Raw genomic sequence first — 20,383 nt, 5'->3', positions numbered from 1 at the left:
TTTGCCCTATGAATGTGGGCAATCAGAGATCACAATTAACGGCACAGATCTCTTAAAACAAGAGCGGCGTTTTGCTGCGGGATGAAAGACGGCAGCAAACTCGTTCCACCACCTAAGATTAATGCCTTGCGATGCTTCCCAGACTTTTCCTCCCTGTTGGCTTCCTCTGGGACAGGCAGCGGCGGGGACCTGGAGGAGGCAGGGTGGGGGAAATCCGTCCCAAACCGGCCCCCATCCATCCCTGTCCCTGTAAGGCAGCACTATCCCTTTAAAAGGCGGCCGGCGGGCGGGAGGCGGCGGTGACGGCCGGGGCCATCGCCTGCCCGCCGGGTTTTCCCCCCCTTCCTGCCGGTCCGTCGCTCGCAGCCCGTTAAAAAGAGGAGGCAAGATGGCCGAGCTGGGCAGCAAGGGGGTCACGGCCGGGAAAATCGCCAGCAACGTCCAGAAGAAGCTGACCCGGGCGCAGGAGAAGGTAGGGGGGAAGGGAGGCATCCCCGGGATGCGGGGCCGGGTCCGGGGACGCGGGTACCGGGGATGACAGCCCTGCCCGGAGCAGGGATGCGTCTCGCAGTGGCTGCTTGCGGGGGGGGAGCAGCTGCCTGCCCTGCCTGCGGGACTGGGGCCCCTTCGCATCCTGAGAATGCCGGGTATCCCCGCTGGAGCGGTGCGGGCTCGCCTGCGGAAACATGGCATCGGCTCCGGCCGGCAGCGCGGGGGGGACGGAGCGCCGCCCGCTTGTGTTGGAGCCGCAGATGTTATTGTTTCAACAGGAGGAGACCTTTCGTTGTGGCATTTAGGCTGTGCTTTACGCAGCGTTCTCGTGAGCGGTTCTGTGTTTTGCCATAGCGCTAAATCCGTAACCTCAAAGATGGTGAGGGAGGGGAGACGGACACTTGGCCCTTATCTGTCCCCGCATCGCGCGATGGTCGCTGCTCGCTGTGCTGACCTTGAGCTCCTCATTTTGGAATGGTGGTTCGGCCGTACGGCCTTTAAAGATTGAGCCGATCTGCTGAGAGAGGGGGGGATTTTCGAATCCCGGGAGCCCTTTCGCTGCTCTCCGCCCACCCTGTGCCAGCAGAAGGTGCCAGGAATATGCAATGGATACTTTTCCTGTTCATCTCTCTGGCATGCTGCATGCGATGCCAGCTGCCTGCTCTGTGTGGGGATTATCGGGCGTTTTACGCAGGGACATTGATCAGCTGCTTTTATTGCGGGCACGCTCGTCTTGGTTTTCAGTGGTTTGCCGAGAGATGACATTGACTGAATAAGGACTGGTGCATCTTCGAGGGAGGGCGGGCGAGCAGATCTGCCCACTGCTGCTCGTGTTCCCTGGGAGTTATCTTTAGCAGCTAGATTTAATCTAGGAGTTGGGATTAAATGCAGTGCTGGCCTGAGCCTTGTACCAATCTCTGACCCTGCTCAGAAACGCTGCTGGGTCAGAATGGCAGCCCAAACCACTTTTATTTAATGTTGCCCATGCTGCATTCTCTACTTTTAGCTCACTTGCTGAGACTAGAAGCATCCCTCGAACTTGTCTGACTGCTTGTAAAAATCCCCGATGACTACCAGATCCAGTATGGAACTCAGCAGTTAGGTCCTGCCTTTACGCTGTACACAAGAGTGAACATGGCCACATCTGTGATTTTCTTTATCCTACTGTTGTTCCAGAGGGGACAGGACAGGGAATCTGGTCCACCTTGAACTCGTCACAGATGCTGAACTTCATTCTGTGTTAGCCACCAGATGGCAACCATATTTGTAGTTAACATTAGGGTAGGTGGTAGAGCTCCTGGGCCTGCTGATGGAGTTATTATATTCAGTGGTGCAGCTTGGAACCAAGTGTGTCCTGCCAGGCCCTGCCCTCTCTCTTATCAAATATACACAAGTTCTTTTCCTAGGGTGGATTTTCCACAAATTTCTGTCAAGATTGAGCTCACTTCCTTGCTCACTCCCTGGTGGTGTTTGGGGAGTGGGAATGACAATAATAATTTGCACGCTCTGAAAACAGTTGTCTGTCTCTTTGGAAAGAGAAAAGCACAGCTTGTTTTCCTCTGATGAGAAAAGGAAAACAACCCCAAAGCACTTGCTAACACAAATTTTAGACCCTTCAGCTGTTGTTATCCTGATGTAAACAGTACAACTTTAATCTCTGGACTCCCATAAAAAGGAAAAAATGGCATTGCTTGCTTCATCATCTGACTTGCCTCTTCATACTGCTGCAGGTTTCTCTGTAGCAATTCTTTTGTGAAGCATTCAGTATTTTACCCATAAAGGACAGGCTTTCACTGAGGAATATATGACATTGTTAACTTTCAGGTTGTGAGGAGAGATGCAGCTGAATATGAAGTGATGTGGAAGCATCAGTGGTTATGACACTCTACACTTGTGGTATTTAGTTATAAACTGAGAAACTGTTTGTTTGGCAGGAAGGGTGAATTGAGGGTCAGGAGATAAGGACCAGGTGTTAAATAATTAAAAAAAAACCCACAGTGAGCAGAAGTGTGCAGAGGTGGATCTGGTAACAACTTAAAAATGTGTTCGATTTTTTGTGAATATATTTTGGCTAGGGTTGAATTTTTCCTTTTTGAGGCTTAAACAAGCTGACTGTTCCTTTTCCATATTGTATTTTGATTTGAATCGAGGATAAAAAAGTTCTTCCCTTGAGAATATCTCCCTCTCAACTTGAGCCCTGAGGCTTTGACCTCAGCAGTTTTTTTTTCCTGGTGAATTTCAGCCTTGTGCTAAGCAAAGAATGATGTCTTTTTGTTCAGTGTAGAATTCACACTGAAACACTGTACACATCCTTTTTCCCCTTCTGAGATGCCTATTATGTAAACTATGTAAGATATTCCTTCAGAAGTGCTGTTTGTTTTGAGCCTTTCAGCAAAACTGTTGGCTATTTTTGGAAGACACTTGAGCAATCCCACAGGAAATATACGATGGAATGGTCGACTGTGCTTTTTACAAATGGAATGGACACCCATTTAACCTCCATCTCTACTCAGAGGTAGCCTCAAATACAATACTGGGCAATAATTTACCAATTGTCCAGTGAAATGTACCAAATAAGTTGATGCTGCTCTCCAGAGGAACGCACCTTGCAGAAGGAACTCATGCAACTGTTTCTAACTCATATCACCTTTTTCAACTAATTGGGATATTTAGGCTAGAAATCGTGATCAATTCATCCTCAATTTAGCTGAAGGATTTTCAGACTGAGATGTTAAGCTCTGGACTTCTCATAATTCTAAACTTCTTAAATATGTGTAAAAATGTAATGCTCCCAATGTCATGGTGTCTTAGAGGGAGCCTAGTGTTTGCAGCTCTTTCAAACTCTTCCAGTGAGGCTATGAAGGTTTTTTTTTTCTTTATATCTGTAATCCATTATATTGGTTAAGGTTTGTGTTTTATCTTAACACTTCTTAAAATTTTAAAAATCTCCTCAGTTTCCACAATTCCCATTTTCCTCTAATAATGTCCTGTTTCTGGATGTGTCTACCTGCACGTGCAGGTTTCTGCTTTGAACAAATTCAAACAGCATCTTGGTGACTTGATGCAATCCTGGGATGAGGGTAACTCCTCTGTGGGGTTCCAGCAGGGAGCTGAGCTTGGGGAGCAAATGAGTTGGGGGTTAGTAGCTTGGCTGGCAGTGTACTCTGTTACAGGATCAGGCTCTTTGCTTTCCTTCTGTGTGCTAGGTGGAGGATCAGTGTGGAAAGGTGGTATTGGCTGTGCCAGCACCAACTGTTGATTTAAGTTGCATACAGATTAATAGCTTTGTCTGAGGAGATGAACTGTAAAGTCGACATCAGAAAGAAAAAAAAAAATTCCCCTTGGGAGTTTTTTTTGTGTGGAGAGGAGTAGAAAGGAATTGTTTTTACTTAGACTGAGTGTGGGAAGTTCTTATCCTGTAGTAGTGGTGGTCTCTCAGTCTCTTTTTGTTACAAAGCTGGGCAAAATGAGGAGTCTGTGTTCTGTGACATGAACTGACTGCTGTGTTTTGTCATGTCTTTCCTCGGATGTACCAACAAACCAAGGCATCCCCTTTTCTCCCTCTCCATCCCTAACCAAAGGGGAAGGCTTTGTTTTCCACGTGGGACCTGACAGGGTTTAGTTTGGAAATCCAAACTCCCATGTGTTAGGGGTTCACATTTAGGTCATTGACTGCCATTTATAGTCACAGACTGGCTTGCCGTGTTGCCATGAAATGTCACTTCTTTTTCCCCGTTCTTGGCTTTGTTAATTCCACTGATGTTTACCCACATGTGTTTGAAGTTTTCCTGGTTAAACCATCTGTTAGAGCAAAGTTCTGCTCTCCTCTGGCCGCACAGTCCAAGGAGGCTGGGCTGTAGTCTTGGTCTCACAGATTGTGGTTTGGGTGGAACTGGGTTTGCTGGAGCCATGGTTTGCATTTTGAGTTTGCCCTGATAAGACATTTTTCCTCCTTCTAAGTCAAGCTCCAATAGATGGAGCATCACAGGAAGAAACACCTGGAATAAAATTTCAGCCCTGTTGAAGCAGATGAGAATCCATACTGATGAGCAGTACCCAAGAACCTTAAAGCAAACTTAAATACAGCTGTTATCAGGATTCACCTGGCAGAGGCTCTCTGCTCTGTAGAAACTCTGCAGGTGGGGAGGGAGTCTTTCTATAAAAATGGTAGATGCAGTAAGCTCTCTTATTGGGAAGTAGTACATCTACCTACTTGAGAGAAGTTCCTTATTGGTTTTCCTTTGGAATCCTTCTGTCTCTGCAAAGCTTCTATGTTTTTTTTTCTTGCTTTTGCATAGGGTGGGATGGTTTGGTGGCAGTCTGCCTTGTTGTGCCAGTGAAGAACAAATAGCCTGAAAAACTACAAGTATTGTTTGCCTGCTGATCTGGCAGGAAAGATTTTTTTTTTGGTGTTTTTTTGGTTTTGTTTTGTTTTTGTTTTTTCTGGGGGACTCTCCTGATGACAAAGATTGGGCTTTTTACTTTGTCTGTTAGCTTGCATTCTTAAGAATGCAGGGCTTAGGGTAGATCTCAAAGGTACTTCATGCCTAAAGGTTGCTGGAAAACAGGCACTGGATACAGCAGGAAGATCTGAATTAATGCCCCTAACGTTCAGATGATTCCAGTATGAGCTCAGACTGTATTACTGGTATCAGATAATCTGCATGGTACAGGGAGGAGGTGAAATAGGAACCCAGGCTCCACATGTCTCCTTGCCCATGGAATGGTTTGATTGGCAGGGCACTTACAGTGCCGCGCTGAAGGTGCCCTTCTGTCTGGCTATTGGTGACAGATTTCTTATGTGAAGCAGAATCTCATGGATGGATGAATTTTCTGATTGGAAAAGGCCCAACCCTATTCCTTATCATTTTATCTTCCCTGCAAGTTCTAATCTTGCAAACAGTCCTCTTCAGTGCAGTTCTTGTGAGATCAGGTTTATGAAGCAGGATCTGGAAGATGTCTCTTCCAGATGTGGACTTTTAAAGAGGCTCTAGGCCATACAGAGTGTTACAGACCTCATCTCTCAGGGTGTGATGTCAAATCTCGTCTGGCCTCTCCCTCCATCCTGCATGCTGTTAGGTGAGGTTTGTATTTCCAGGCAAGGTATTTGTTTTCTTTCCAACCTCATGACTGCTCTTCACACGTGATTAGTGGCTGTAGCCAAGCCATTGGGAAAGCTGGATGCAGCCTGAGGTGTTCAGCATCTAACTGGACTAGGGCCTTTGGGAATAACACAAGTTTTCCTTTGTTCATGACTCTTTAGACAGAGACACAAGACCCTATTGCTTGGGATCAAATATATAACAAAGCTCTGGTCCTAGAAACATTTGGAATGACAAGAGGGTCCCTTAGGTTAGCAGGTATTAGAGTGGCTGCTTTTTTCTGCTGTTGCGATGGTGACCAGACACCTGAGCTGCCCGTGGTGCAAGTTCTGCAACTTTGCAAGGATCATCTTACAGTCCTGGCTGCCTACCTGTACACAGAGGGATCAGCCTGTCTTCCCAGAAGTTCTGTGCTGGCAACCTGACTTATCACAAAGCCAGACTCCATTTGCCAAGCAGAACAGGCAGGTCCGTCTCCTTGAGCTGGCCACAGCTCAGCCCCCTACGTGGGCTGGCCCATTCAGGGTGTGCAGACCAGCAGCTTCTAATGGGGGTAAGACTATTAATGACCAGGAGATTGTGCATTCCCTACCCCAGAGCAATGAGATGGGAACAAACAATAAAATAAGAGCAAAGCCTCCTTGGAGCACTGCTGGCAGGTAGAATAATGCAAAAAGGTCCATTCTGACTTCAGGCTGTTTTAGCCTTCTCTTGAAGGACTGTTTATTTGGGTTTCTCCAGCAACTACAATATTGAATGCATGAGTGCCACCAGACCTATACCGTTGTGGCATCCTTTCTGCTGAGCTAAAAGGGGACATATCTCACAGGAAGAGGCTGGGAGAGAGAAGAAAGTAATTTCCATTTTCTTGCTAGTCAAAATCAATTTTAAATATGGTATTAGTTGAGTACTTAATACTGTCAGAACAGAAGAGGGGAACCCCTGCAAATTTGCCTGAGCTATTGGTAATGGCGCAGGGGATGAATAAATATTGTCAGGTGTCTTCTCAGCAGGTGCATCCAAGTGGCTGGTGGAGCTCAGACTGTTCAGGTTTCCCTGGGCACTTTCCTAGCCTCTGAAGCCATTTGATCTTCATACAGCTGGCAAGTACTGCAGGGTAGGTCCTGTGCCACATTCCTGGAGAAAAACTTAGAGTGTATTTATTAGCAGAAAATAGGATTGATGAGTTTTGGGTTATATTTTCATCATGCCAACTTGTATTTTTGCTTGTATTTGCTTGTATAAAGTTGCTTGCATTTTTTTGTTTCTTAGCTGCTACTCAGAAAGTACCTCTCTGTAGATTTGTAGTTCTCTTTAGATTTGTAGATTTGTGATCTGAAGGAATGGAAGGGAATAGGAATTCTTCAACCTGCTGAAGTTGTACCAGTTGTTTAATTTATTTTTTCTCCCTTTTTATCTCCTTTTTTTTTTTCTTTTTTTAATCTGGGTTTCTCCTTTCTTATGTTGGGAGCTTGCATTCAGGAGGGGTTTGCCAGAGCAGGGAGTTGCATTTTGTGATGAGTTTGGGGCAGTCACAGACACAGACAGAGGTCTCACAGAATCACTATGAAGCAGCTTTATGAAATGAGAAATAGGTACTGTGTTTGCTCAGATCTCTGCTAGTACACATGTGCAACACTGAATTTTCTGCTGTTTAGGCTGGGTTGGAGTGAGCTTCACTCAGACCTGTGGCTGGGAGGTTGAAGTTTCTGAAAGTCAGCATTTCCACAGAAGTGCTGTTGGGGGAGTCCTGAAAGCCAGACAGTGTTGCCTTTCTTTCTGTCCCATTCTTTACAAGAAAGGAGAAGTCTGGGTGGCAGTGTGTTCTTAATATAGGCTGCCAAACAGGATGGAGAGTGCAAACTTCACCAGTAAGGAGAAAGCAGTGCTTAACAGCAGCTAATCCCTCTGTGAAAACCATTGGCTGTATTTAATCTCTTGATATACAGAAGTGCTGCCCTCTCTGCAAGGATTTGACAGGCAGTTTCAGAAAGCTGGTAACCTGTTCTGAAATTATATCTTTTTGGTAATTCTGCATTAATTGTATTTGGTTTGTTTATTTTAAATAGGCTTAGAACTTTTTGTTAAACTTGGTTCAAGAGCCACATTAGTTTCTCAGTTGTTTTCAAAGTTAGCTCCTCAGGAGGGAGATTAGAAGTTGATACAGCTGAAGTGCAAACATTTTTCACTGGGCAATTGCTAATACTCTGCTTTGGAACTGTCTTAGGCAGAGCTGAATGCTTGTTTGCCAGCAGGGATGGAAAGGGAACTTCAATGGTACAGAAACTACAGTATTTGAAAACACAGCTAAAAGTGTTTACCCTTTTGGTTTTGTTTTTTTTTTTTTTTTCCTTTGTACTACTTGGCTTGATTGCACATTTTATCAGGCCAGGAACAATAATGTGTGACTTAACTGGCTCAGAACTGAGTTGGATGGTATTTGCAGAGTGAAACAGCAATTCTTCCCGTTGGATTTACTTGGAATGGTGCCAGCAACAGATGCAAACTTATACCAAGGAGTTATAAAGACTGACATTTGAAGAAAATGTAGATCTCTGCATCTTTTTATTTAACAGATATGCTGGTCTTGTAGCTCTCCAGTACCCTTGTAGGTGAAGTTAACTATTCCTGTAAATTGTAAAAAAACTACTTAAGTCTTGATCCTGCCAGCTCTGTGAGTCTTGAGTGTGGAAGGACCAACCTTATTTCCTTATTCCTGCTTCTACAGTTATTGTGGGGGAAAAAATGGGCAAAACCTTGATGGGAAAAAAAGAGTATGCTTTAAAAAATGCAGGAAATTCCTTTCCTGGAATTTGAATGTCCAGCTCATTAATTTTGAATTTCCAGGCAGTAAAGTGTTGTCTTGGAGAGTTACTGTCTTTCCCCACTGTGGGTGCAGCATGACCCCTTGGTCCAGGTGTTGAGCCTGACACATAGGGCACAAAAGGGGTTTGAGTTATTGTACTGAGGGACAGCGAAAATGTATTTTTGAAAAAATGTTTGAAATGTATTTTTGGAAAAAAATCTGTTGAGAGAGATGGCAGCTTCCATAAGAGGAACAGTGCTCAAGGAGAGTGTAAAATCATTCAGACAGAGAAATACACTCTGGGTCTGACCAAAACGCTCCTTAGGTACAGTTTCCTCAGCAGAGGAGTGAAATGGCCATTCTTCAGTGTATTGAACTGACCTCTGAAGTAGAAGAATAGCAGGGATTTTTCTTTTTTTTTTGTCTGTTTAGCCTGGACAGCCATTGTGAAAGGCCAAGCTTAATTGTGTGTTAATAAACTTGAGCTATTAAAAGGATGTACTCGCTCTGATAATGTTTCCTACATCATGCAAGCAGTCAGTATGATTATTTGTTAGTGTCTGCAGTGTGATTGCATTATGGATTGCCAAAAAAGGCCATTCCCTGTTCTGAAACAATTCCAATGTAAATATTGGACAGTTTCAGTTAATAAAAAGGATTCTGGTTTGTTTCAGTAAAAGTGTATTCCAAAAGACATAAAAGGGTTTTCAGGCATTTTTGCAGAAGTTTGATATGAATTGTTTTGTAGGCAAAGGTTCAGAACTGTTTTTGAGCAGTAAAATTTTTGTGAAAATAGCTGAAGAAAGTGGAAAAAGAGATTGTCTGTCTTTCTTTGGAGAGGAAGAACAGTTTATGTGCAGGACTGGGACAGTAGGGTTTGGACACCTGGCTGTGGAGGGAGTCAGAAGGTCAGAGGGGTGATGTGATCCATCCATCACAGAGCTCTGGAATGGTGTGCTGCACCCAATTGCTCATGGTCTGGGACTTCTCTGTGAATGGATATCAGAGTCAGTTGCCAGACTAGAACTTTTTGCCAAGCTGGAGGCTTTTGCTCTCCTTATTCCATGACCCTTGGTGGTCATAAATAATTCAGGGAGGAAGTGTGCGTTATCGGGCTGGATGCCCTTACCATGAGGCTGTGGATGTAGTAGGTGAAAAGAGCTGCTTTGTCATGCTGGATGAAGGTGACTTGGAGCTGGGGTGTTTTAGCTGGAGTGTCTCCTGAGCTGACAATCCTGAGACTCCAGCTGAGGCCTTCATTTTTGAGGAGGCTTTTTGGGGAGCACTTTATGGTGATTCTCCACTCCAAAGCCAGTGTGGTGCAGACTCTTAACAAGTGCTCTGGCAAAGAAGCTGATGGACTTAACACTCATTCACAGCCAGAGGACTTGCCCTATCAAGCCTGGTTCTCTAATTTACTGTTCCTTGCCCTTCAGCTCTGCTGAAGGAAAAGCAATCCTCTTGGGTGGAAAGGAGAAGAGCTGTCCAAAAGCTGCTAAGGAAGAACCAAGAGCTGATCATCTGTTGATCCATATGGTCACACTTTGATGGGACAAACTGCATTCTGTAACTCAGCCTGGCCCTGGAGGGCACTGTTCCTAAATCCCCCATGGCTGATCCCTTGCAGCTATCACCTTCCAGCTCAGGGAATTGCAATAGCTGATCCAGATGCCCGTGTCTTTCCTGTGCCCCACTGTGTGTGCCATATGTTCCAAATCTGTCCTGGACTTGAGAAACTCATCATTTTTCAGCAAGGTGGTTGTGAACCTGTGGAGGAGCTTTACTGGCCTCTTGAGGGCTCTGCATCCACCCCGTCCCCTTCTGGAGTTCCCCTCTAGCATTGTTTTGCCTTGTAAGAGCTCTTTAGCCCCCTCCCTCCTAGCGTGCACCTGCTCCTCTATCTCTTTCTCCAGCTCAGTCATGGCCTCAAATGCCTTTTATGTTTTTTCCTGATTTGGTCGCTTCATTCTGCGTCAGGGCCTGTGTAAAAATAAAAATACTTCTTGCAAAAGTATCAGCATTTAAAATGAGTGTTGCAGAGGAGGAGGCAGAGGAATTGAGAAGGGGAATTTGTGCAAACAGCACTATTTATACTATCTATTCCTCTTGCTAGTGTTACTGTTGGCTATAGATAGAGTTTAATTAAGCTATGTTAAATGCCTACCCAAGTAATAGACATTGATGTTGTTGAAGTCCTGTTGCCTGGAATGTCACATTGATGCCAACTGAATTAAATGATGCCATTTGGCTTTATTAACTACAGAGCTATGCTGTAGTGACTCTCTAGCTCCACAGTTGTGCCGCTTTTTGGCCTCTGTTTGGTGTCTGCTTAAGGCTGAAGCAGACAGAAGGGAGGGGGCAATTTACCTGGTTTCTTAAGACTGAAATTTCCTCCTGCTTTATTTTCAGGGTATTGATAAATACATATTCTCTCTGGTTTCTGCTTTGTTGAATAGCATGAACTCAGGAGCGCAGTGTTTTTAGCTGCCTGCTTTGAATAAGAGCAAACCAAGTGGAAAAAATTGCCCCCAAAGTTATGAATTAGGCATGTGGTGAAGGTGACCAGGTGCCACCAGCACACCCAGGAGCTGAGGGGTCAGTGGTCTGTCAGTGGGGCAGTGATGTGGCAGAGTGATGGTAGAGTTGGTACCTGTGTGCAGTTTGTGCACCCCAGACTTGACAGACTGAGGCTGACCCTGACAGAGCTGTGTCTCCTGGTGGAGCTGTGTTTTCAGCACCTCAGGAATTGGGCCATCTGCTTAAGGTGTCAAGATTAAAGCATTCAAAGTCTGAAAACTCTGGCTTAAGCTCTTAATATTTTTAATCTCCCACACCTCTTGAGACAGGTGTCTGCTTCTGGCATTGGGTTTGTTCTGGTAGGAGAAGTGACCACTTCTGAATAGTTCTCTTGCTGCCCTGTCTTCTGCTGCTGGAGCACTTTCTTTGTGTTTCCATCTGCCTGCCTTAAATAAAGTCTTGCCTTTACAGACTGAAGTTTAGACGGACGTAGCTACTCCTGCCAGGGCAGCTCTTTCACATCACTGTTAAACCACCTGTGCCACTGACACGTGTCATCTCTAGCTGCCCCTTTTCCTTCTCTGTTCTGCATTCTGCTGCTCCATTATCAACCCTCTGGTTGTGCTGCTTTTCCTGGTTTTCTTTCACATCTCTCCTCTCATAGGTAGATTTGATGGTAAGTTGTGGATGGGGGACTAGAGGACAGCAAAAAGTGTGGGAACAGGGAAAAGACAAGCAATCCACAGGACAGTGGGATGGTGCCTGAGCTTTGCCTCTGTCCCAGCTCAGCTCAACTAGACCTGTAGCTAGCACACAACTTCTTATTTGTATGTTCTCTTTAGCTTATGTTTTGACTCTCGTAAACCCCTGACTGAAGGCTTATAAAATTGACGAGGAAAAAATTGGAAGGGAAGTTTAAATCACATTTGACAGGATTTTTCATGTCTTTAAGATAAATGGGGGGAAGAGTGGGAAGAGTAAAGGATAGGAGAGGGAAATGTCTATGTTTTATTTTTAACTGTTAAAATCTGTAAAGAACAGGAAAAGATAAATAAAACCCAATACTTTTTTTTCCCTTAATAAGCTTTTATTTAGCAAGGCAAGCTTGTGCATTTATAGAAGGGAGAAAAAAGTCCACTAAGTAAGACAGTGAGTTAGACCTGCAGGGAACATGGCATATCAGTTGAATGTTTGGAGATGGATGGGGGAGTGGGAACATAGATATATTTAAGAAAGAAAAAAAGGAGGAAATAATTCTTGTTTCAGTTTGTTATATAATGTTGGTTATAACTGAGAACCAACCATTGAATTCATGCTAGAGTACAAACACAGTGCTTGGGCTGTACCTGCAGGGCAGGCATAATGCAAAATGACCTAAAGAAATGAGAGAGGAGTAACAAGATAAATCAACTAATGTAGCAGGAGCCTTTAAAAGGAACCTGCTTTTGAGGGTGCTTGGGTGGCCTCGGGCTAGCAGACACCGAACTGCATTGCAATGTGTGAGTGTAGCAGAGTGTGACTGCAGAGACCAAGCATCCTGCCGGGGAGACAGGGAATTGGGATTGCTTTTCCATGCTGTCTGTCACAGCCCCACTCCTGCTGTAGCATCACTTAATTTAGACTTGACTGACAAATGGAGCTAAACTCCAAAAACCGTGAGTGAAGAGGGAGGGAGAAACAACCTAAAATGTTCAACATAGTGAAGGGACTAAAATCTTCATATAAAAAAAATCTGGAATGTCAGGATTTGTTTCAGTACTAGATGCACACCAGGGGCCCCAGCCGGTTCACCATCTCGAGGCTTGTCTTGTTTCTAAGTGCCCTCTGTGGGAGAGGAGATGCTTGGTTTGAGCCTGTGGTTATGTAGGTAAAAGAACCTTTCCTCTTAACTGATTGGCCATGTGCAAAGAGTGCTTGCAAAACATCCGGAGAACCGGGGGTTTATTTGTATCTTTCTGTAAACATGCTGTAGATTGCTTTGAGGAAAATAATTCTTGCATCCTGGAGATCTGTTCTTGTGTTTTCCTAGACTGTCAATATGGCTGTTTTCTAAAGAAAAGTGATCCTTATAAAGGCTGTTATTGGACATACAGAAGGTGCAGTAATTTTCTCTTTCAACAGCAACTACAGACTTTTAAGATAGATCTTTGCTTCTACTCAGATTTCAGTTTAGGTCACACAACTACTGTTCACCTGTTTCCAAGGCTGGCTTTTTGTTGCAGTGCTGTTGGGCCGGTCTCCCACTTCTACTGGCCTTTTTGTTGTTGTTGGAGCAGTTTCAGAGGTTAGTGCTATGTCTCAGTTGCTTCTGAAAGTCACTTGAGGGCTTTTTGTGTAAGAAGCCACATCCTTAATGTTAATGTCATGACCTAATTTGGTTTGTTTGTAATATTAAGTGGCAGCAAAATATCAGTTTTTACTGTTGGATGAAAAACTTTGTCTTTATTTTTGTTTGTTGAATTCACCGAGTCTGAGCTGCTCAGCTGGCAGGAATGGGTGAGAAACCTGCCCTCCTTCCAGCCTCTTCATGCACGTGGTGAGCTGACTGTGACTGCACAGAAGGGGAATGAGGGATGAGGATACAGCTCACCCACTAATGAAATCTAACTCTCTTTTTTCTTGGGACAAAAGAGAGAAGTAAATGATGTTACAGTTCCTTGCCACCTTCATTCCAAGGTATTTGATAGGAGCTAACAGCAGGTTTCCATTTCTGCTGGTTCATGGTGCACCAGTTTGGTTTCTCATGCAGTGGGTGCCAAAGCCTTTTTCAGTTCCTGCTCCAAGGTCGGGAAGTCAGAAAAGCAGATTGCTGTGATGGTGAAGAGTCCCAGTGTCTTCTCCTTTGGTGTTCCCATGCACTGACTTTTTGACAATTCTGTATGGTGTGGATGCTAATGGCCTGGACAATGTACCAGGGAAGGAGGGGAAAATTGTGCTGCCAGATCTTCTCAAGATGATTTTCTTTCACACAGACAGAAGTGAATCATCCAAAGTCGCTCTTAAATTAGGTGAGATGTTGTCCAGGGTGGTTGGAGGAGGGGAGGGAACACTTTGTTTTAGGACTGCAGTAAGTTGCTGTTTAGCCAGGTGTATTTGAGTATGCCAGGAGACTCAGCAAAAGTGCCTTTTCTGCAGTACTCATGTCCTGTTCTGGGGACTCCTTTCCATAAATGGATTATTTGGAGGCTTTGGAGCATAATATTCCCAATCATGTTACCTGCAGGGTCACCATGCCCTCCAACACAACCTGCAGACAGAGAGTGGCTTTGCCCTGTGTTGTCAATAATGTCCCTTTCCTTTTTTTTAAAAAATAGTAGGGTTGGAGTTGGAGGGAAGGCTGTCCAAGCAGAGAGCATTGTTCATTTGCTCTGGTCTGTCTCGGGTTGGTTATCAGTGCTGGGCTGCTCATGAGTCCTTCCTGTTCCTTTTCTGACCTCTTCCTTCTGTTCCTTCCTCCCATCCCTAAAGTTTTTTCTGTGGTGAAGCTATTGGAGAAGATGCAAAAAGGGGAAACTGGGGTCTGAAAGATGTGCAGACTCCTGTGCCATGCTTAAAGCACTCACCTGTAAGGAGTCTCTGGATGATGAGAGAATAAAGTGTGGAAAAGAGGCTGTGTGTTGAGACAGCAAACTCTTCTTTTATTTCTTCCTCCTGCTGCTGCCTCCCTTAGTTTTCTGACTATAGTAACCTTCTGGTGATGTTTTTATTCACAGGATATTGTCTCCAGTAGTGATGGTAGCTCTGCTGCTCTAACCCCATGTTAGATACAGCATGCCTGTATCAACCCTGACAGATTTTTAGTAGGTTATCCTGAAACTCTGGCCAGGATAAGCAGAGATGTTAACAAGTGGTTGGAAACACGATGAAAATGTATGAAAACAGAATCTGTTTTAGTGGTGACAGGCTGAGAGATGAAAATTCATATATAGTGCTTTCTGCTGCCTTTGCTGTCTGGCTCTACAGCTTCCTTACTAAAACCCATTGATCTGCTTTCTGTTTGTTGCTGTCATTCCTCTCTAGTGTTCCTTCTAGTCATCAGTCATGCTTGGATTGATTTTGCCATTTTTGTAAAGAAAAGAAAGATACAAGTCAGGATATCCTTTGTTCGATTTAACTGTGACTTCTCTGGGAGGCTCTTGCAGGGGAGAAGAGGAGGAGGAGATGATGTGAGGTCAGTCAGTTCCCCTGTCCTTGTGCTTTGTCCTTGGGGCATGTTGCACCAGTGCAACTCATTTCTTTGGGCTTCAGAACTAATTCTTGCTAGTAACAAGTGGGTGCTGGAAAAAAAGAGAAGGGTTGGAGTAGCTGTGTTTATTTACCTGTTAGTATATCTCGGGACATCTGTGCATCCTGAATGCTTCAATCCTGTCTTGCCTAAGCAGGAAATCTCACTTTGAGAAGGTTCTTTTGAACCCTTTAGACTGGTTTTCACTTTTTTTTTACTTGATGTCCTTGCTTTTTAGAAGGAAAAGCCCCTGTGTGGCTGAGATACAGCCTATGCAGAGCTGACTCAAGACTGCAGAAGTGTAAACAGTTTTTTGTTCCGCCCTCACCATTATCCAGTGTTTAAAACCCAGAAGGCTGAAAGAGAGCCAGGAACATAATCAACATCTTTATCTCCTTCAGCAGTAGCTGAAGAAGCCAGCTGGACTGGTCTACCTGACAGAAATCTTATCTTGCAAGAGCATAGTGCTACCATACACAATGGCCCCAGCACTGGTAAGGGAAAATGTTCGGAATTCTTAAATTAAGCACCTGATTTTTTTATATCGTGCTTTCTCTGAGGCTGTGTGAGAGTACTGGCCCCACTGTGACAGAAAGGAAAGGTAATGATGCAGAAGGGCATCATGGTTTGTACAAATCTCTGACAGAGGCAGTTTTTCAGTGCGGGTTTTCCTGGGCTTGAAGGGAGCTGTGACAGTTTCTCCATTCCTTCTGTAATAAACATTACTGTTTATTATTGACCTACATGTAATTTAGGGTTATGCTGTAGCACTGTTGTGTACTCCTTGTACAGCTATGGCCAAGTTACTTGTTCTCTAGAGGTCTCATTCTGACATCTTCAAATAATGAAGAGGAAGTGGTTCTGTGTTGGGGTGAAAAAGTCTTTGAGCACGTGCGTGTGCCAAGCCTTCGCACGTAGCCTGCTCTCCTCCTGGCAGTGCTGCTGTGGTGTGGGGGAGACTGCCCTGCTCCCTGCAGCAGAAGTGTTCTGGGTTTGTGTTGTCTGTGCTGGTTAAGATTGGCAGAGACAGACTGCCTGCTTTCAGCGAGCATCTTTGGTTTATTTGTGTCCCTGCTCTGAAGTCAGAGATGAGAAAGAAAGTATTTTGTGCTTGCACTGGGGCAGAACCAGTGCTGTTGTGTGACGTGCTTGTTTCTTTGGATAGAGAAGAAGGTTCTGTGTTTGTTTCAGAGGAAGATGTCCAAGCATTTTACACTTGCCTGCAGGTGCATGTGGAAAAAATAGCTGCAGCTGGATACTCCCCTTCACAAGAAACTGGTGATCAGCTCTGATTCTGCATTTATTTCTTCCTTTCATCTGCTTAGCAAAGCACCTAAGGCCTAGATAGCATCAGCTGTGCATCGTTCAAGTTCCTGCTTCCAATCCCACCTTCCTTCCAATCCCCCATGGTAATCCCCAGCCATCTCCACCGGTGGCAGACAGCCAAGTGCTTAAGGAGGGGATACCCTCCTCAGCTACCGAGAAGGGCTTTCCCCAGAGAGCTCCAAGGGAAGCCCTGGGAGCCTGTGTGTGCTCCCAGCTCCTTGTTGGTGTCAGCAAGAGTGCCCCTGCTTTGACTGTGTTTTCCTGGTCTTGGAAAACCTGAAGCTGTCACATCAAACAACTCCTCAGAGCTTTCTGTCCTCTAATCATAGACCAGCCAAAACACAGGTGACCCTTCCTCTTCCAAGTCAAGGCTTCTGTCTCAGGATCTGTGGTGCTCCACAGTAACACCTATTTAGTTGTTGATCTAGATCCTCATTGTACTATTTTTTAATTTCTCTTCCCATCATCTTTAACCTTTGCCTGTGGCAGCTGTGCAATCAGGCCAGAATCCAGATGGGGCTGCCTCTTTGATCCTAGCCTGCATTTAATAATAGGGCTCTGGTTCTTACTTTGGAAATAACATTACAAGTAATGCATTAGCTCTTCTTTCATTCAAAATTTTAATTAGTGATATGGGCAATATGCAGTCATTTTAACCTTTTAACTGCTTTCCAAAGTTCATCCTGAGAGTAGCCACAATTGCGGAGTGGCCTCATCGGCTGAGAAACTGTCTCAAAAAGCTACCTAATTTTAAAAACAGTTTTGATATAAAATAATTTTGTAATAGTTTAGATGGTATCTCTTTAAAAATCTGATAGTAATGAAGTCTCAGAAACCCAGTGCTCAGTTTCATGGCAGGTTTGTCCTGAGTGCACAGCAAAACCTACCCCAGAAGTTACATGAACTGTGAAGATATGTGGTAAAGTTGGTTTGGAGCTTTGCCATTACAGTTTTATCTCCATAATATTGGGTTATACTCTGTGTTGCTTAGAACAGTAGATTTGCACTTTTTTTTTAAACTCTTGAATCTCAGTGAGAACTTCAAGTGTTATAGAAAGTATGTAAATATCGAGGTTTGGAAATTACTCTTGGTGAGCAAAGCCTAAGTTTTCAGTCAAAAAACTGGTTCCTAAACCACTGAATTTGAATGGGTTTGTCTCAAATTGTGTCTGACTAACCTGCATTTCCCTTGTGTAATTAAGAGTTTAAAAAAATTGAAATGCTGAGACTGGAATTCAACATCTTATCTTGAAAAAGAAAAAGGCTTGGCAGTGATTCTCCCTCTTTAGGAATGGGTGGGAATTTTTTACTGTTGAAATACAAGTTTAGCAAGTCTAAAGCTTGGTGTTTTCCAGAGTGATAGAAACAGGGGACATTCTACTGAAACAGCCCAGCCTTTTTAGTCCTTTAGCCCAAAATCCCCTCTCACTGGTGTGACATAGCGAGAACAATGGCCCCACAATTTACAAGAGGGCATAAGTGCAGCAGTGCTGCTTGGAAATTCAATTCCACCCCTTGTGAGTCAGACTGGGACATCAGAAACCTTTGGTTACTTTCGACCCAACCTGTATCGCTATTTTGAGTTGAGGTTTGCTTGTCAATCCTGTTTCAGCATTTAGCCCTCACATTCTTGAGGAAACACAAGGAGGGTCAGTGGTACAGAGGCAGGAGAGAGAGTGGGAAATGAGGCTTTTTCAGTGGCCTTCCTGGGAAAGCTTTTAAGTATTCGTGAAACTATGGCCTCTGCGAAGACTCCTCTGTGCTTTGGGAATTTCTCCAGTCCAAAGCAGATTTTCTCTCTATCCCCTGAGCAGGATAGTTCCATTCTGGAAATGAGGGTGGAGGGGATGCTGTATCCTTCTGTGCTGGAAAATGTACTTCAAAGGAAGGTCCTATTGTTTCTTGCAGGAGGTGAATTAAAGCAGAACTTTGACTCTGGAAACTGCTCCCATCAGGCCTCTTGCCTGGAAGTGATTAGGGGGAAGTACTTTGGAATGATTTGTATATTTAGGCTGTCTACAGAAGATGGATCCTATGTCTCATATCAAGTGCCTGAAGCTTTTTAGGATGGTACTCTTCTTAAAAGCTAGGCTCCTTTGATATGCAGCCCCCCAGTGCAAGTCAGAGGTGAGCAGAAGGAACAGCCCAGCCTATTTTTTCCTGCCCCATCCTGTTTCCTAGCACTGCTGGAATCGATCCCTGTTGATTCTGGCACAGTCCTGCAAAAGCCACCAGGGGACAAAGGCTCCTTTTGTTGGGAGCTGCTGCCCGGGCATGGACGTGCTTCCCAGCACTTGTCTCTTGCTGGGGCATCATGCAGCAATTCCAGTGGGATCTCAGAGCCTCCTGGGATGTGTGTGTGTGTGTCTCGCTTGGAGTCACCACACTGACCAGAGAGTGCTTCCTATTGTCATTCTTCGAGAGGAGAAAAGGCATGGGTGAGGTCGAGGTTTGCACAGGAGGAAGTTAAATATTGGGTGGATGTGACCCTTTGTGGCCAGGTGCAGGTAACAAACAGTGAATGCACAGTGACAAGCAGATGTTGTTCCCTGTTCCCTTCTACCTTTGCTCTTAGATACTTCATGCAGCTCATCTCAGTTGTGTGTTTGTTTTGGGGTTTTGTTTTGTTTTTCCTAAACCCTGTTTTTATTCAGTAGTAGCATTTAACACCATTGAAACTCTGCAGGCTGCACATCATTGAAACCAAAGTGTGGTGGTTGATGGGGAAAGGTGTTGGAGGAGCAGGTTGGGACTTGTAGAATGAGCTGGGGAACACCCACCTGCTAAGAGAAGTTTTCCTCTCTTCTCAGGTTTCTGTTCCCCTCCCTGGGAGCACTCCAGTTCCTGTGCTTGCTTGGCTGTTGTCACGCAGAGCTGTTTTGGGGGCGGGAAGTGAAACCTGTGGCAGGATAGGATCCAGCAGGGAGGTTTTGTAACAGTGTCCTGTGCCCATCAGGTATCTGCAGCATTACCCAGTGTGGTGGGGAATGGATGGAGCAGCTGCTGACAGCAGCCTCAATGCCTGCCCTCGTTCTTGCAGGTGACAGCAGAAGTATTTAGGTGATGGCACTTGCCTGGTGGCAAGGAAGGCACAGAGATGTGTGCACAGGCCGTTTTTGTTTTCCTGAGCTACCAGTGTGGGTAGCCGCAGCCATGGAACGCTTGCTGCTTGCTGTCATGACTCATTTTTATTAAAACCGTGCTGAGCCAAAATTAGTGTGCAGGAGCTGCCCGGGAGGCTGGTGTGACTGTGCTGGAAGGACAGCCGTGTGAGCCAGCACGCAGCTCGCGCTGGTGCCTGCAGCACCCAGGGCTGAGGGGCAGTGACCACAGCCACGACGCTGGTGGGGCTGGATGTGGCTGAGGCAGGAGCCTTGCTGGACTTGGACAGCTGTACTGGCAGGCCTGGCATGGCTCTGTGTTTAAAGATCAAAAAAGAGTTATTACTTAGTTCCTTCTCTGCTTGGGAATAACAGAAAACAGAGAAGCCTTTATAAGGTTTTTAGTAAGAAATCTTATCACTATGATTATTTTGTTTTATACCCCACTCATTTAAGGTTTAAGTCTTTATTCATAATGGGAGTAAGTTGTGTTGTGTTAGTCTTAATGAGGTGCTTGCTCTTTTTTCAGACACACCAGGTACTGGCTCCCCATAGCTGAGTTGTATGTGAATGTGTCTGTGGTATTGAAGGAGGTTCCCTTTAAACCGTGGAGAGGAATGTACGTCATGAAAAAAGTCTCATGCATATTCTAGATGAACTAGAGCAGGGCTTCAAACCTTTTCTTGGGTCATGGGGCCTTAATTTTCTTTTCCAGGGATTTGGCCTTCTCTGTAAATGCCAGATATACAGCCTGCTTTCTGTAGCTGTTCTTCATTGGCCTTGAAGTCTGCAGACCACATGCTGAAAATCACGC

The 20,383-nt window shown here is 44.8% G+C and overlaps 1 protein-coding gene across 28 annotated transcripts in view; it reads left to right on the top strand.

Annotated features, from left to right (window-relative positions):
- Positions 1-260: 260 nt before the first annotated feature.
- Positions 261-20,383, top strand: part of BIN1 (bridging integrator 1) — an 89,544-nt gene continuing 69,421 nt past the window's right edge. For 5 of the 28 annotated variants that reach the window (XM_038141866.1, XM_038141874.1, XM_038141864.1 and 2 more), the window contains exon 1: positions 265-472. In XM_038141866.1, coding sequence (XP_037997794.1) covers positions 389-472 — 84 coding nt within the window. In that variant the 5' untranslated portion in view covers positions 265-388. Of the gene's footprint in view, positions 473-20,383 lie in introns of all 28 variants that reach the window. The other 23 variants (XM_038141888.1, XM_038141881.1, XM_038141887.1 and 20 more) reach the window with 13 other exon arrangements.

Source organism: Motacilla alba, chromosome 7 (genome assembly GCF_015832195.1).
Source record: "Motacilla alba alba isolate MOTALB_02 chromosome 7, Motacilla_alba_V1.0_pri, whole genome shotgun sequence".
Classification (NCBI taxonomy): domain Eukaryota; kingdom Metazoa; phylum Chordata; class Aves; order Passeriformes; family Motacillidae; genus Motacilla; species Motacilla alba.
This window is presented reverse-complemented; position numbering and strand designations above follow the sequence as displayed.